The 15,093-nt window shown below is 35.8% G+C and overlaps 1 protein-coding gene and 1 long non-coding RNA gene across 2 annotated transcripts; one reads left to right on the forward strand and one right to left on the reverse strand.

Moving 5' to 3' along the window:
- Positions 1-1,791: 1,791 nt before the first annotated feature.
- LOC18594117 (glutamate receptor 2.8-like) lies at positions 1,792-5,847 on the reverse strand. The gene is made up of 5 exons (XM_018124258.2): positions 5,505-5,847; positions 4,035-5,269; positions 3,550-3,862; positions 3,051-3,448; positions 1,792-2,328 (listed from the first exon to the last, which is right to left on the reverse strand). The coding sequence occupies exons 1-5, from the start codon at positions 5,773-5,775 to the stop codon at positions 1,939-1,941; spliced, it is 2,607 nt and encodes an 868-aa protein (XP_017979747.2). The 5' UTR covers positions 5,776-5,847; the 3' UTR covers positions 1,792-1,938.
- Positions 5,848-8,336: 2,489 nt separating this feature from the next.
- On the forward strand, positions 8,337-10,231 carry LOC148761572 (uncharacterized). Its single transcript, XR_016027327.1, has 3 exons — positions 8,337-8,610; positions 8,827-8,902; positions 10,101-10,231. It is a non-coding gene; the product is annotated as an uncharacterized LOC148761572 (long non-coding RNA).
- Positions 10,232-15,093: the final 4,862 nt, after the last annotated feature.

A 15,093-nucleotide genomic window follows, 5' to 3' on the forward strand; every position in this document is an offset into this window, starting at 1 on the left:
ATGTCGGAGCCATGCATGCTTAAGGGATGGTGGATGATTTGATCATAAGTGAAGGGAGCAATAGGAGTGGAGCTGAGCTTGAGTAGCTTGCAAGTACCACAATTGACTTACAATCTCGTGGTGTGCATGTGGCAATTTCAACCAAATATAATTGGTGGGTTTGATAGATAAATGGGTCTAATTGATATCAGTTGAAACTTAGGAATTAAATCGATAATCCAATTCACTCTACGTATTAAGCAAAGAAACTCTTTCCTGCTTTGCAATTGCTTGCATATGTTATGAGAGAAATTGTTGACAAGCTTCCTGTTAGCAGGAAAAGTACCCCAAAGCCGTTGATCAGGCTAATTCTAACGGTTTCATCGTCATCCATATTGACAATAACCACACAGTTGAGATGAAACCATGGTGTTCTCTAGTTCTTTGTAGCTTGCCAGTTTCGGATAGTTATAGCAATGCCTCTGTTATACTAGGAAGCAAGGTAGATCTCTGGGGATATATATACCTCCTGTATAGTCAACTCCTGAAAATGATATCCGTGAAGTTATTGTTTTGGTCTCAAATGAAAGTGTCAAGTAGTATAAGTTTTAATTATGAAACAGAAAGTTTAGTAGTAGAATTACAAATCTGTAGCCTTCCACTCTGAACTTGCAATATTTTGCCGGAAATAACTTGGCTGTAGACTAGGCACTTCAAGGAATATAGCTGCTATCTCTTTGTTTCTACGGCCATTAGCAAGATCTTCAGGAAGAGCATAGCCTCTGATGTTTCTGGGGTAGGAGTGCAAAACTTAGCTCAAATATCTCTTAACAAAGGACAAGGCAGGGTAGCCAACCTTTGCATTGCTATTCTGAAGGGTCTGAATGCTGGTTACAGCAGGTTCAAGCCCTGGAACAGTTAGTATACTGACAAGTTTAGCTGTATAAATCTGTGCAAGGATTAATGCCATAAACAGCCACATTGCCATAGTCATTCACGACAAATTGCTATGAAGCCTTTCCCCTCTGGTTCAATGAAAAAAAAAAAGAAAAACATAGTGATGGTAGCCACAAAATCAATTTTCTTTTTCCTATTGAAAAACTTGACACCCTGATACCAATCAATTTTCTTTAAAGGTATTTCATGCCCGCCATGCACAAGCATAGCAGGCTACAAAAGGATATTGGCCTGCTACGTCCAGAAGTTAAAGTGCAGAAAAACAGAGCATGACAGCATTCTTAATTATTAATCAGTGATACAATGAAACGTACAGAGAAAACAAACACCAGAATTAACCCACTGACTATAACCCATGCATAAACCTGAGACGTTTATGCACTCTCCCTCTGTTGCTTCTGAAAGTAAGCTCTGAAGTTTGAAACTTTTATCACCCCTGCCTTAGGCCATTCCATCTGCTACAACTCAAGAAATTTCCTGGCCTGCTGGCAGTAGCATATAATGGTCTTATTAGCATTATCTCCATGTTCCTGTCAGGAAGTCACTTGAAAATTCATCCTTTCTGAACTTCAATTGAATAGCATTTCTTTCTCCCTCGATACTAAGAATTCCATCTTAATTTCATTCAAGTAGATTGAATATTTCTTTGATCAAATTAAGTTTTCCTTGTTTTTTCTTTACTGTATTAAATGCTTGCTAAGATACTAGTAATTAGTAGAAACAATATTTAAGTTCATGGAAAATGATGGCCTTCAATGGTCTATATGTTCTGCTCTGCTTAGACAGTAGAGCAGTCCAAGTCAGTTTTTGCAAAAAGGAGAATGTTGATATTACAATCTTGACTAATAGGTGGCTTTTTCATTACTCACCACTTAAATTTGTTCAATAAATCGTGGGGGTTAGAGGACAAAAGCAGAACATTATATTCTAAGAACAAACTTAACTATTTTTTCTATAGTCTGTAAGTAATAGGTTTTATCTTCCATGCAATGACTCCAATGTTCAAACATGAGTCCATAATTGCAATGTGTTTGCAGATGTTTCTGGGACCTTTCTAACATTCTTTGAGAACAGCTTATTAGTCTGGGTGTTGGCCCAGCTTCTAATTACAGACAACATCAGGATCCAGTTTGCAAAAATAGAATGATTGCTTTCCCATTTGCAATGACTGACATATACTATGAGTGCCAACGTCGAAATGCATCCTGTCAGTGAGAAAAGTGCCCAAAAACTATCGAGGCTAAGACTGTTAATATCCTCACTGATACCCACTTCTGTGCAGTTTTGAGCTGCAATCATGCTGTTCTCTAGTTCTCGTAGCTTACCAGTTTCGGATAAATTTAGTAGCGCTTCGGTTACACTGTGAAGCAGTGGAGATCCCTTCGGAAACGCCTGTCGAACAAACAGTTGAAAACACTGTCAATACTCTGTTTTCATCCTAAAGTAAAGGAAGCAACTTGTTAGAGGTTGGATCATGTTGGTGTTACATTGCCTACTTAGGCCTAACTCTCTTTTGAACCATGAAAAGAAGTTCATTAATTACTTGAACTAGTCAGGTAATGACCATGGAACTTGCAAGTAATTTTAAGCCTTTCACTCCAAGGATTAAAAGAATAATAAAAGAAGCCCTGAATTGGTCTAAGTTGGACGACAACAGAGGGGAAAAAGAAAACTCTAGCTGGTCAAGTTTTCTGTCAAGTCTCCCATTCTAACCTTCTACGTTGTCCTCCTCAGACCAACCATTGGAAAACAAATAAATTAAAAGGCAACAATCCAATGATAAGGATGTTTAGTTCTGCAGCTTGTTTAATTTTTTTTTTTAAAGCTCCTACTTAATTTTTTTTTTTTTTATAATTAGGGAAAGGAGATTCGAACCCTGTTCTTTAAGAAGGGGGATAATACACCAACTAATAAACCAAATTCTCGGGTGTTGCAGCTTGTTTAATTTGGGCTGGGAAAACATAACAACATAATGCTACCAGACACTGTTGAATTACCAAATATAAGAGAATCAGATAGATTGTGAGATTGTAGGTTGATTTGTTTGAGAGTTTCAATTTGCCAAATACTGAAAAGGAGATTGAAATGCAAAAGAAAGTTAGTAGAAGAATTACAAATCCATATCCTCCCACTTTATATGTTGGGCCAGCCATGGTAAAGCTCTTGCAGTATCTTGCTAGAAATAACTTGGCCACAGCAGATTCAAGAAATATAGCTGCTACAGCTCCATTTCTAAGGTCATCGGCAAGAGCTTCAGGGGATGTATAATGCTTCATGTTTCGGGGGTTGAAGTGCAAGACATCCACCAAATATCTCTTGACAAATGATGCCTGGGTGTGACCAACCACTGCATTGCTTTTTTGCAGGGACTCAATGCCACTCACAGTGGGTTCAAGTGCTTGAGTAGTGAGTATACTGGCAAGGTTAGCTGTATAAATCTGAGTAAGGACTAGTGCCACAAATAGCCACACCGCCATAGTCATGCGTGACAAATTGCTGTGAAGCCTTTCCCCTTTGTTAAGTGCAAAAGAAAAACAAACAAACTGATGTTAGCCTGTCTGCATTTTTAATGAAATCTTAATTAACATCCTGGTTGAGAATAGATCAGAGTACCATTATAGGAGAAGAGTGTGCTGATGGACAACCACAGCAGGCTTGCCGTTTGATTTAATGCAGAGCCATTAAACTCCAAGCAGTGGTGTCGCTCTATTAGCCACACAACAAAACCATTGTAGATATTTATGATTACTATTAGAAACCACATGGCCTTTGTGAAAGGCCTCATGAATAACCAGGCTCTGTTGCTTGCTTTTAATTGAAGGGGAACAAGCATTACCAGTCCTGCTTCAGTGAAGGGCTGAGTGAATTCTGCATACTTGTATCGGCTTGATATAATTGCTACATCACCAACTACTGCATCAAAGTTCTGCTTCCAGTCATGAATGGCATTGGTCAGTGTTAGAATAGCAAAACAACATCAACCACAAACTGAGTTACAGCTTCAACAGACTCTTTTTGTTCATCTAGATATATCATTATCTATGGTTCAAAAAGGTATAATTGCATTATAAGGAATGAAAAAGTAGGAGAAGTTTTACCTTCAAATCAATTTGCATCACCAGCTCATCGTATGTGCCATTGAAAGGAATCAAATCATAAGGCAAAGGGAACAGCAACTGCTTCACGGTTTTGTTAAAGAGCTCAATAGCCAAGCCACTGATAGAAGTCTCATTTTTCACTTGGTCATATTGTATATCCACGTAAGTTTTAAAAATGGACCTAGTAGGAACACCAACTCTCAATGGTTTGGAATTTGTTGGCAAATTCCATCCTCTTGGAGTATTTGAAAACCCTCCTGGCCAAAAGACTTGCCCTAAGTCCTTCATTGAAAGACTGTGGTTTGCAATGTCATCAATTTTTTCCGAGAAACCCATACTACCTGACCAAAATCCAAGTTCTCTATAACTTCTTCCTATGATATTTATTATCTGAAATATATTTGTAGGAGCCACCTTTTGATTGATGAAATGAACCTTTCCATTTAATCCACGAAAGTGTCTATGTAAATTTTCTTCTAATAACAGTTTCCCCTCTTTCCCTTCACTCATTGCTTGAGCCAACATCCATAAGGCATCATATGCCTGCACTGCATAAACTCCGGGCTCATGGTTACTCTCTTCAGGATGTTCTAAGCTGAACCTTTTACGAAACCTGAAGTGAAAATCTTGAAAATGCCTATTATAGGAGATATAGCTTTTAACTCCTACAATTCCTTGCATGGTGGAGGCAATGGTGGAGGCTTTAACAGAATGAATAAGGTTTGTAAATTTAGATGTAGTGATCCATACAAATTCGTTTTCCATCATCTTCATCCTCTTTGCCCTTTTAAAGAGATGAACAGCCAATGACGAGGACAAATGAACTACAAAGACTCTACATTGCTCTCCTTTAAGTCTCTCAAGCTCTTTGGTGAGTGACAGGGAACTGACAGGAGGGAGACCAACATGATTGATTTCTATACCTTTTTCTCTTAATGCATCAAAGAGATGTATGACTCCACTCAATGATGAACCAATGTCTTCGTATATCACGGTAACCTGATGCCACTCATAGGACTGTACAATAGAAGCTATGGCTTGCATTTCTGCATGCTGGTTGGGTGAAGCTGCAAGTAGAAAGGGCCATTTATCTGTTGCCCATGTTGGAGTCATATCAGCAAAAGAAAGAACTGGGATGTGGTTTCGGCTACCAATCTCAGCAACTAATGACAGCTCCTCCCATGTTTGTGGTCCAAGAATGGCTTTTGCTCCTTGTGTCTTGATAAGATCTGTAGCTGCAATTTATCATAATGAAACGCATTGGAACATAGAAAGTTCTTTTTTCTGTTATCATTTTTATTTTTCGATAATTAACTTTATATATATATGGTAATGGTATGGCAGAAATACATAGCAATAATTGAAAGAAAATTAAAGCAATTTAATGATGCTATGTTTAACTTTCTAGTCTTCATAAAATTCTTCCTACAAAAAGCAAAGATTCTTAATAAACCTGAAGGAAGACCATACCAACAACAGCTGCCCGAAGAGGTTCCTTCCGAGAGTTTCTTACAAGCAAAACCAGGCTTTGATTATTGTTGTAGTCATTGAAAGCTTCCATCGCCATTTCCATGGCTACTCTCTCTTCCTTACCAATCCGGGAACCATCGTCCACAATAGCACCTATGATACCCTTAACCTGGTGATCTGCCCCAGTGTCAACACTTCCAGCTGCTGCTGTTTCCAGCAGTAGCATCAACACCAAGGCCAATAAAGAGAATAGAGAAAATGGGGTGTCCATTTTTACAACAACTACAGCTGCTAATCCTTTCCTATTGTCCTATTTATACACATAAATTTGCATGTAATATAACATTTTTCCAAGATCAGAGTCAGCAATAAGACCCCAAAGACTAATATTTAAATAGAATGCCATGTTAGCAATATTCCACAGAGCGTATTAAAGCCGGCTAGAATCGTCTCTACTTGAAGGAAAACTGATGTTCAATGTGTAAATAATGTTTGCATAGATTAATTGGAAAACCAATTTAATTAGCCTTTTGCTTTCGTTAAGAAGTTACTAGAAATTGTTCATAATCTGTCTGAACTTCAATTGAATATCCATTTTCTGTCTACATCTAAGACTAACCACAATTACAATTTGTGGATGGAGATTACTAAGGGAATTTCCATCTTAATTTCTTTAATTTTCTGCTTTTGAATACAACAGTTGGTCAAGTAAGTTTGCTCTAGTCAATCCTTGGGGTTGAACAGAAGGAAGGATCTCAGTCTTACCGAGTTAAATGCAGCGAAGATGATTTGATGTGCTTTTTTGGTTATGGCGTCATAAGCTGGCCTTAGACTTCGGACCGGTCTATAAGTTTGGCCTTTTCGAGAAGAGAAGTTTGATGAAGATATTCTTGACTTTCGAGCTCACGGAGCACGTTGAAAGGATCCGTACATATTGGATATCACTTGAGTTTAAAAATGTTTAAATTAAAAGTAAAATATTTATTTGTCCAAAAAAAAAAGTAAAATACTTAAATTTTTAAATTTTCATCAAAATTTTATACGAATTTATTATTTTTAAACTAATCAATGAAACCCAAAAATACAAACACAATTTACAAAAATGAAAATATTAAAATATTCTTTTTTTTTCTTCAAACAATATGATCAACCAATGCGTTCCCATTCGCAGACCAACCATCCCATAATATGTGCTTGCTTGCCACCCCTTTTCTTGGAAAGCACCAAATTTGATTCTTCTTCCCTTGAGGAACGACCTGAAATATTTTTTACAAAAAAAAAGTTGTATAATAGTAATTTTTAAAATTAATAAAAGATAAAATTGTCTTTTCAATATTACTGCATCATCAAACTAACGGTTGACTAATGACTAGATTTATGTATTCACCGAAAGATTTTTTTTAAGACAGAGTATCCATTTCAAAAATTACATGAAATTTTGATTAAAACTTAAGGGATCTAGGCATTTTATCCTTAAATTAATAAGTTCTTAGTGATATATAATATAAAAAAAGTAATTGAGAGAAGAATTGAGAAAAAAATTTTGGTTCATATCTCATTATTTTTTATTATTATTGATTGTAATTTTTCATCAAGTACAAAGCCCTATTTATAGGGTTATATAGATGTGGAGTTCCATAGTATTAATGAAGATATTGATGAACCATCATAAATATATACATTGATTATGAATGGAACTTGAAGGGTTGGGAGATTCAATGGACACATTCTTTTATTTATAACACTGTTGTTTGAATTTCCATTGTATCATGAAAACAGTGCTTTAAAATTCTACTTCATTGAAAACCTTACATCGGAAAAACTCAGTGGGACAAAAACCAGACAGAAAGAAAAAAAAAGTACAGAGCACTTAATAATTTCTCCCTTTTAGATGAAGCACCATTTCAAGGGCTTCACAAGACACGCTTCAAACTACTTCGTTAAAAACCTGAAGCTGGAAAAACCCAGTGGGACAAAAATCAGACATAAGGGAAAAGAGTACAGTGCATAGTCCATAATATGTTCCCCCTCAATTGAGCCATATTTATACTTATGAGGCATTTGATACTTTGTCGCTTTAAGGGTAAATTAATCTTGCATTCTATTAACTCGTCTCATTCTAATGCCATATACTAATTTCTCAAATGTTGACATTGGCAATGATTTGGTAAAAAGATCTGTAAGATTATTGGAGGAGTGAATTTGTTCACGTCAACTTATCGACTTTCTTGAAGTTCGTGAGTATAGAAAAATTTCAGAGAGATATGCTTAGTCCTATCTCCTTTAATATATTCTTCCCTGACTTGTGCAACATAAGCAACATTATCTTCATAAATTGTAGTGGGAGAATTTATAACCGGTGTTAAACAACGACAATCATGAATATATGTGTGAGACCTCAACCTCTATAAGCTTGTAACTAAGCATAGATGAAATAATACGAGTCAAGGGTAGTTTCGTCATTTTCTCTAATAAGCTCCCAAAGTAAGTTTTAAACAATATTATGGCCTAAGTAGGCTTAAGGCATAAATGGATGGTAAAATTAGGGGCAAAATGGAATGGAAACCAAAATTTTGACAATTTTCAAGGTAGGGGCAAAATGGTCATTTTTCACCTCGGGTTACAATTTTAAGTTTTTATGAACCCGAGCATGTTTAGACCATTATGGATATTGTCCCAGTGTTAAAAGAGCAAAAAGATTGTATAAAAGATTAGAGGAGAGTAAATTAATTGGTGGAGGGGCATTTTTGTAATTTTAAGGGAAAGGATAAGATTTGCCTATAAATACCTTGAATTTCCAGCAGCTTCTTGAATTTTCCAGCAGCTGGTGTTCTTCTTCCCTTCTCCTCTCTCACGTTTCTTCAAACTCCATGGAAGCTTGATTTTCAAACTTCCACAACTTTCTCTCTCTAACTCCAATTTTCATGCTTTTGGTGCACCCTTCCATAAACCCTTGTGCTATTTCATCTTCTCACTTCAAAAACCTTGAAACATCTTGTTTTCATACTTTCTCTCACTAGTTGGGCGTTCTAGAGAGAGAAAAAAAGAATCACTCCATTGATTTGGAAGCTATTGGAAGAGAATCCAACTACAAAGGAACCCTAGGGTGAGTGATACACCAAGTTTGATTTTTAGTTGTAGAAAATTGCTAGTAATTGTGATTTATGAGCTGTTTTATTGTTTAGTATGTTCATTACTTTTAGTGATTAAGATAGTGAACATAGATAGCCATTTAAAGTGGCAATTGAAAACTAGCTAAGAGATAGCTTTTAGAGTTCATAGTGTGTAAATTGATCTATTGTTTATGTTAATGTGATCCTAGGTTTTTAAGGAAGCACCATCATTCCAATTGGATCATTAAGGGAAATTGAGTCAACTAAAGGTTCTACAATCCATTGGTTAGTGGACTGCCTTCAAAATTGATTTTGGGAATATGATGGATTTGACAAAGTGTTTGAATGATTTTATACAATTTTTCATGAAAATGAATGCCTTGGGAACAAGCTTTTGAGAAAAGGTTTATGTTATGAAAAGTGATTATTATGGATTTCTATGTGGCTGCATTATGTTGATATACATATATGCTTGAGTATAATGTTGTGTAATTATATTGACTCAGCTATGTGCAAGTAGAGAGTGCGCATAAGCCGAGGATGACCCGGTTATGTGCGAGTAGGGAGTGCGCATGAGCTGGTGATGATGATGATGGGATGGTGTGATGATGATGATGGGTATATAAGTATATATATGTGTGTGTGTGTGTGTGTGTGTAAATATGTGTGTTATAGGAAATTGATGGATAATGGGTTATGGTTGTAATGCATGTGAGACTTGACATGTTAAACCTTGAGAAATTGTTATGTGTTTTCATGTTGGTTTGGACCTTTTGGTAGGGTGGTTTTCCTTTAGGAGAAAGGTAAATATTGCATTGATGCCCTATATTTCGCTGCAGCGAGAAACTCTCAGATTTGGAGAGGTACACTGGCTGGAAACTCGCTGCAGCGAGAATGACACTGTAGTTTTTCGCTGCAGCAAAATGCATTCTCGTTGCAGCGAGAAACTTTTTGTTTTCTGGGTTGCAATTTCTCTATAGCGAGATTCAATCTCGTTGCAATGAGAAACATTCTGTTTTGGTCTCCTATCTTGTTCAATTGTTGTCCTATGTTTCACTTCTTTGCTATGATATGGGAGCATGGACTTCCAACATTAAGGATTAAAAGAGTTAAGTTTAAAATGAGGAGATTTAGTGAGGAACCCTCGGCCAGTTGAGAAAACCTTGTTCGAAAAATAACTAAATCCCAACGTCACTGCAGCAAGAATGCCTTTCCGCTGCAGCGAAGATTCGTTGTTGTATTTGACTTGTGTAATATTGAAGCTTTCATTCTTCGTATGGTTTGCTATGTATGGGTTCAAAATTTTCAAATGATTAATCATTTAAGGGCTTGATGAGGGGTTTTTAATAAGAATAGAAACAAATTGCATTCTTTTGAAAAAGAATGCATCATGATTTCATTAAAGATTTCTTATGGTATGCTTGTTCCTTTCCTTGTTCACTCACTGGGTTTATACTCACCATTTTCAAATTCATATTTTCAGATCACGAGGCAGCCGGTAACTAAGACGAGGTGTCCTTATAGACCTATGTCCATCTTTTGGTAGGTGTCTCGACATTCAGTAGCTGTACATTCATCCGAGTCCCTCCGCTGGAAGTCGAGTGTTATTTTGATGTATAGATAAACTTGATGTAAATTATTGAGATACATGTTGTAGATAATGTATGTATATTTTAAATGAGTAATGCTAATACGAGTTGGCAATGTCTATCAATATTTTTATTTAAAGTTATAAATTGTGACTGAGCAATATTTGATGGAATGATGAGTGGAATAGATAGATAGGCTTGCTCGGGCTTAATGGACTACGTCTATTGGGCCCTTACGTCGGTCATGGCCCGAAATTTGGGTCGTGACAATATGCTATAATGGATCTCAACCAAACACACTCTCTTCTTGCTTCATATAGAGCGATAATCTTAGAGTGGTTGGAGGATGTAGCTACTAGCGATTGCTTAATAGAGTGCCAAGAAATGGAGATGTTGTTATAGCAAAATAAATAATCAGTTTGAGAGCGAGCCTTATGCGGATCAGATTTATATCCTGCATCAGTATATCCAACTAAACCAAAGTTAGTGGAATCCTTGGAATAGTATAATCCCAAATCTATGGTTCCTCGGAGATAACGGAAGATATGCTTTATCCCTTTCTAATATTTCTGGGTTGGCTCAAAACTAAAACGAGCCAACAAATTTACTGCAAAAGCAATATCCGTCTTGTACATTGTGCCAAGTACATCAAAGCCCCAATAGCATTGAGATACGGTACTTCAAGACCAAATATCTCCTCGTTAGATTCTCTAAGACAAAACGGGTCCTTTTTGGGATGAAGAGACCTTACAACCATAAAGGTGCTCAAAGGGTGAGCCTTGTCCATGTTAATATTTAAGCAATCTCTCAATATATGCTGACTGATGGACAAGTATTCCATTTGCTTTGTGCTCAAGCTCTAGACGAAGACAAAGTTTGGTTTTACCCAAATCTTAAACCTCAAATTCACGTTTCAAGTCTTCAACAGTTTTAGATAACTCTTATGGAGTTCCAATCAAATTTATATCATCAACATAAACTGTTATCATAACAAATCCGATTTCTTGTTTCTTAATAAACATGCATAGGCAGATAGGATCATTTTTGTACCTTTCCTTAATTAGGTACTCACTTAAGCATTGATACCACATGCGACCAAATTGTTTTAATTCGTACAAAGATCTTTGCAACTTTATTAAGAATAAGTTGCGGGGAGTGTGTGCTTCAAGTATTTTAATCTCTCAAAATTTTTTCATATAAATATCAGAGTCTGATGAACCATATAAATATGCCGTCACAACAACTATAAGACGCATTTTTGATTTTTCAGAAACTACTAGGCTAATAAGGAAATGAAAAGTAATCATATCCATCATAGGTGAATATGTCTCATCATAATCAATCCGATGTCTTTGAAAGAAACCTTGGGCAACGAGTCGGGCTTCATACCTCAAGACCTCGTTTTTCTCATTTCGTTTTTGGACAAAGACCCACTTATATCCAATGGGCTTTACATGGTCGGAGGTTCGAGCTATAGGCCCAAAAACCTCTCATTTAGCTAAGAAAGCTAATTCAACCAGAATTGCTTCCTCCCACTTATGCCAACCGTACCTTTGACAACATTCAATAATAGATCGTGGTTCATAATCATCATGCATAATCTCATGAGCAACTGAAAATGAAAAAGCATCATCGATGATTATCTTATTCTGATCACAAATCTCATTACAATATGCAATGGAAATCTCAATACTCTTGGGGTCGGTGATTTTTTTTCATGGGTTTGCGCCTTTTCAGGGGCAATAGGCTTTTTTGGAGCAATTCGTGCCTCTTTAGGTGTAATAGGCTCTTTTGGAGTTGATTAGTGATTCCTCCCCCTTCGTATTCGAGGAACAATGTCTTTTGATCCTATCGGTTTTTCACACTTTAGGCGTGGACCATTTTGATCCATTTCAACTTGTTCTTCAGGAACAACAATCCTAGCTGGAGCATTCACAACTGGAATATGTGACTTCGTGACCTTGGCAGCATCATTAGATGCATTAGGAAGTCTATTGGCAATATCCTATAAATAGATTATATGCTACACCTCATTTTCACATTCAAGAGTTCTTAGGTCTAAATGAGATAAATTTTTCTCATTCCAGGAGAAAATCTCAACTAGATTCTACTTCTCAGCCATGGAAGCCTTAGTTATCCCAATAAATGGAAACACTGTCTCATCTAAATGAGAGTCCACAAATCCGGTAGTAAAAAGATCGCCCGTCATTGGTTTCATGAACCTAATAATGGACGGTGAATCAAACCCAAAAGAAATGCCCAAACGGCATTAGGGACTCATTTTAGTCTTTTTTTACGGTACTACAAGCACCTGCATAGCGCAACCAAAGGTGCTTAAATGTGAAATATCTAATTCATAACCAATAACCAACAGCATGGGTGATTGCAGGAGACTATCAGTGGGGCACAATCTAATTAATGCCGCTGCATGCAAAACAACATGACCTCACACTGTATAATTAAGATTCGTTTTCAATAATAGAGTACGAGCGATAATTTGGATGCGTTTTATCAAGGATTCTGCCAATCTGTTTTATGAATGAACATGTGGAACTAGGTGCTCAACCTCGATTCCTAATGAAGCACAATACACATTAAAGCTCTTTAATGTAAATTCACCAGCATTATCCACCCTTATGCTTTTAATTGGATAATTACGAAAATGTGCCCAAAGCTTTATAATCTGCACAAGTAAACATGCAAAGGCAACGTTGCGCATAGATAACAGACGAATATAGGACCATCTGCAGGATGCATCCACTAATACCATAAAATATCGAAACGACCCACTTAACGGTTGTATTCATGTAACACCTGTCCCTTGGGATGTTAATTAGATTAAGATAATAAGTGCCAATAAAGATGACTTGTGGCTATTATTGATGAGAAAAGTTTTGTGGAAGTGGAGAAGTCGACGTATAATTAAAATAATAATTTTGTTATAAAATAATATGAGTTTATTGATGACAGGTGAATAAGACAGTGTAATATTGAAAGTTGATTTCAATAAGTTGGATATGGCCAAAGTGGGGGAAAGTAAGAAAAAAATGAATTAAATTAAATTAATGTTTGGCCAATAAAGTGATGAGCAATTTGCCATGTGTTAAATAAGTTAAATATAAGCTTTAAAAAATAATGAAAAGTATGTATATTATATCATAAGGGCCGACCATCTCGTGCGAGATTATTGGAAATGCAAAGTCAACGTATAAAAAAAAAGAAGAAAAAAAAAAGAGAGAAGAATTGTTACTATGCTTTACTTTTGACCAAGTGAAAAGCATTTACCTTTCTTCTTTGACTTTTCCTTTTTCATTTGGCTGGCCAAGTAAAGCCGGCTTTTCCTACTTTTTCTTTCTTAAACTAACGGCTTCTAAAACCTCTACTTTTCATCAAAAGTAGATAAGTAAGGTAATATTTTCAATTTTAAGACTTTCAAATTTATTTATATTTTTAGAACTTATTTTCTAATTTTTTATTTTTTGAAAATATTAAATTTTGTTGATTTTTACACCTCCAAGCTCACCAAGGTAAGGAAGCCTTAAACTTGAATAGTTAGTTTAATGGGTTTATGAATTAGACTAGAATTTTAGGTTAAATATTAGGTTAGAATGTAGTTTATCTAGTGTATGTTTATTAGAATTACTAAGTTCAAATTTATGATATATTTGAGGTTATTATTGTTTATTGGTAAATATAGATTCTAATGGTACTTCAAGACTTAACTTGGATTGAGGTCTTATTGGTGCTAGTTTTGTAAGATGGCATCACAAAGGTGAGTGAACTTGCATATAAAAATATTTTGGAAAGAAATGTATATGTGTTTGAAGAAAATACTTGAAAACACTTATTTGAATCTTTTAAAATATGCGTGGGAACTAGCCTTTGATTAGTGATATCCTTATGTTGTAAATGTCTAATGTGATAAACCATATACTTGGATTATTATATTGAATTACTAAGTGCATTGTGGTGTGTGATACATTGAGAATCTTGAGATGTTGTAACTAGTGGTATGATAGTTAATATTATTTTCCTTGGAAGTTAGATTATGTAACCATATATATAACCAAAAAAAATGAACTATGTGGAAGGTATTAATATAAAAAGATTCTTGTTTACATGTTGTTATGTATACTATTGCCTTAGGAGGCATTGTCAAATTACATTTATAATCGTGTATGTGTGGTGTGGGAGGGCACATAATTTTACTGGTGGGGTACGGTGTAGGTGAGCTCATGATACGATGATCGTGTGCTGTGTGGGAATGCACATTACAATAATAGCTATATTCGATGTGAGAGTGCATATGACGATAATAGCTATGTGCGGTGTGGGAGTGCACATGACTTGTGTTGAGGTCAGCGGCTGCATGTACCAGACCATGTTGAATATTTTTGAGAATGAGATAAAATATTTGTGATGTGTATCTAAGAATATATGTGTGTATATATATATATAAATACTTATACATGTGTACATACCTCATAAAGTATGGATGTGTGAGAAATGTAATGTAATTGCATTGAATGTTGAAGGTTGGAACTCCTAAATGTTTTCAAAATGGTTTAAAAGATAGCATAGCATCGGGTTTGGTTTTTGAAATATAAATTGCATTGTTCCTAACATAAGTGCATAATGTTAAATAAAACTTTCTGTATCGTTTGCTTATTTCCTTCCTATATTCACTCGCTAGGTTTATACTAATTCTTTTCAACTTCATATTTTGGTTTTCAAATCCAAAGGTAGTTGGATCCTAGATTGAGGCGCCTCCTCATACTCATTTTTCGATGGGTTTACCATGGCACTCAATAATAATACCCACACCTAGAGTCACTCCGTTGGCAGTTAAAGGTCTTTTGCATGTGTATATGGATTTCTTAATGTAAA

Source organism: Theobroma cacao, chromosome 7 (assembly GCF_053813885.1).
Source record: "Theobroma cacao isolate CCN51 chromosome 7, ASM5381388v1, whole genome shotgun sequence".
Classification (NCBI taxonomy): Eukaryota; Viridiplantae; Streptophyta; class Magnoliopsida; order Malvales; family Malvaceae; genus Theobroma; species Theobroma cacao.

Coding starts and splice junctions, on each gene's coding strand:
- LOC18594117 (XM_018124258.2), bottom strand. CDS start 5,775: ATGGACACCCCATTTTCTCTATTCTCTTTATTGGCCTTGGTGTTGATG. Junction 5,270..5,504: donor TCTTCGGGCAGCTGTTGTTG/GTATGGTCTTCC, acceptor GATAAATTGCAG/CTACAGATCTTATCAAGACA. Junction 3,863..4,034: donor TGATGCAAATTGATTTGAAG/GTAAAACTTCTC, acceptor GACTGGAAGCAG/AACTTTGATGCAGTAGTTGG.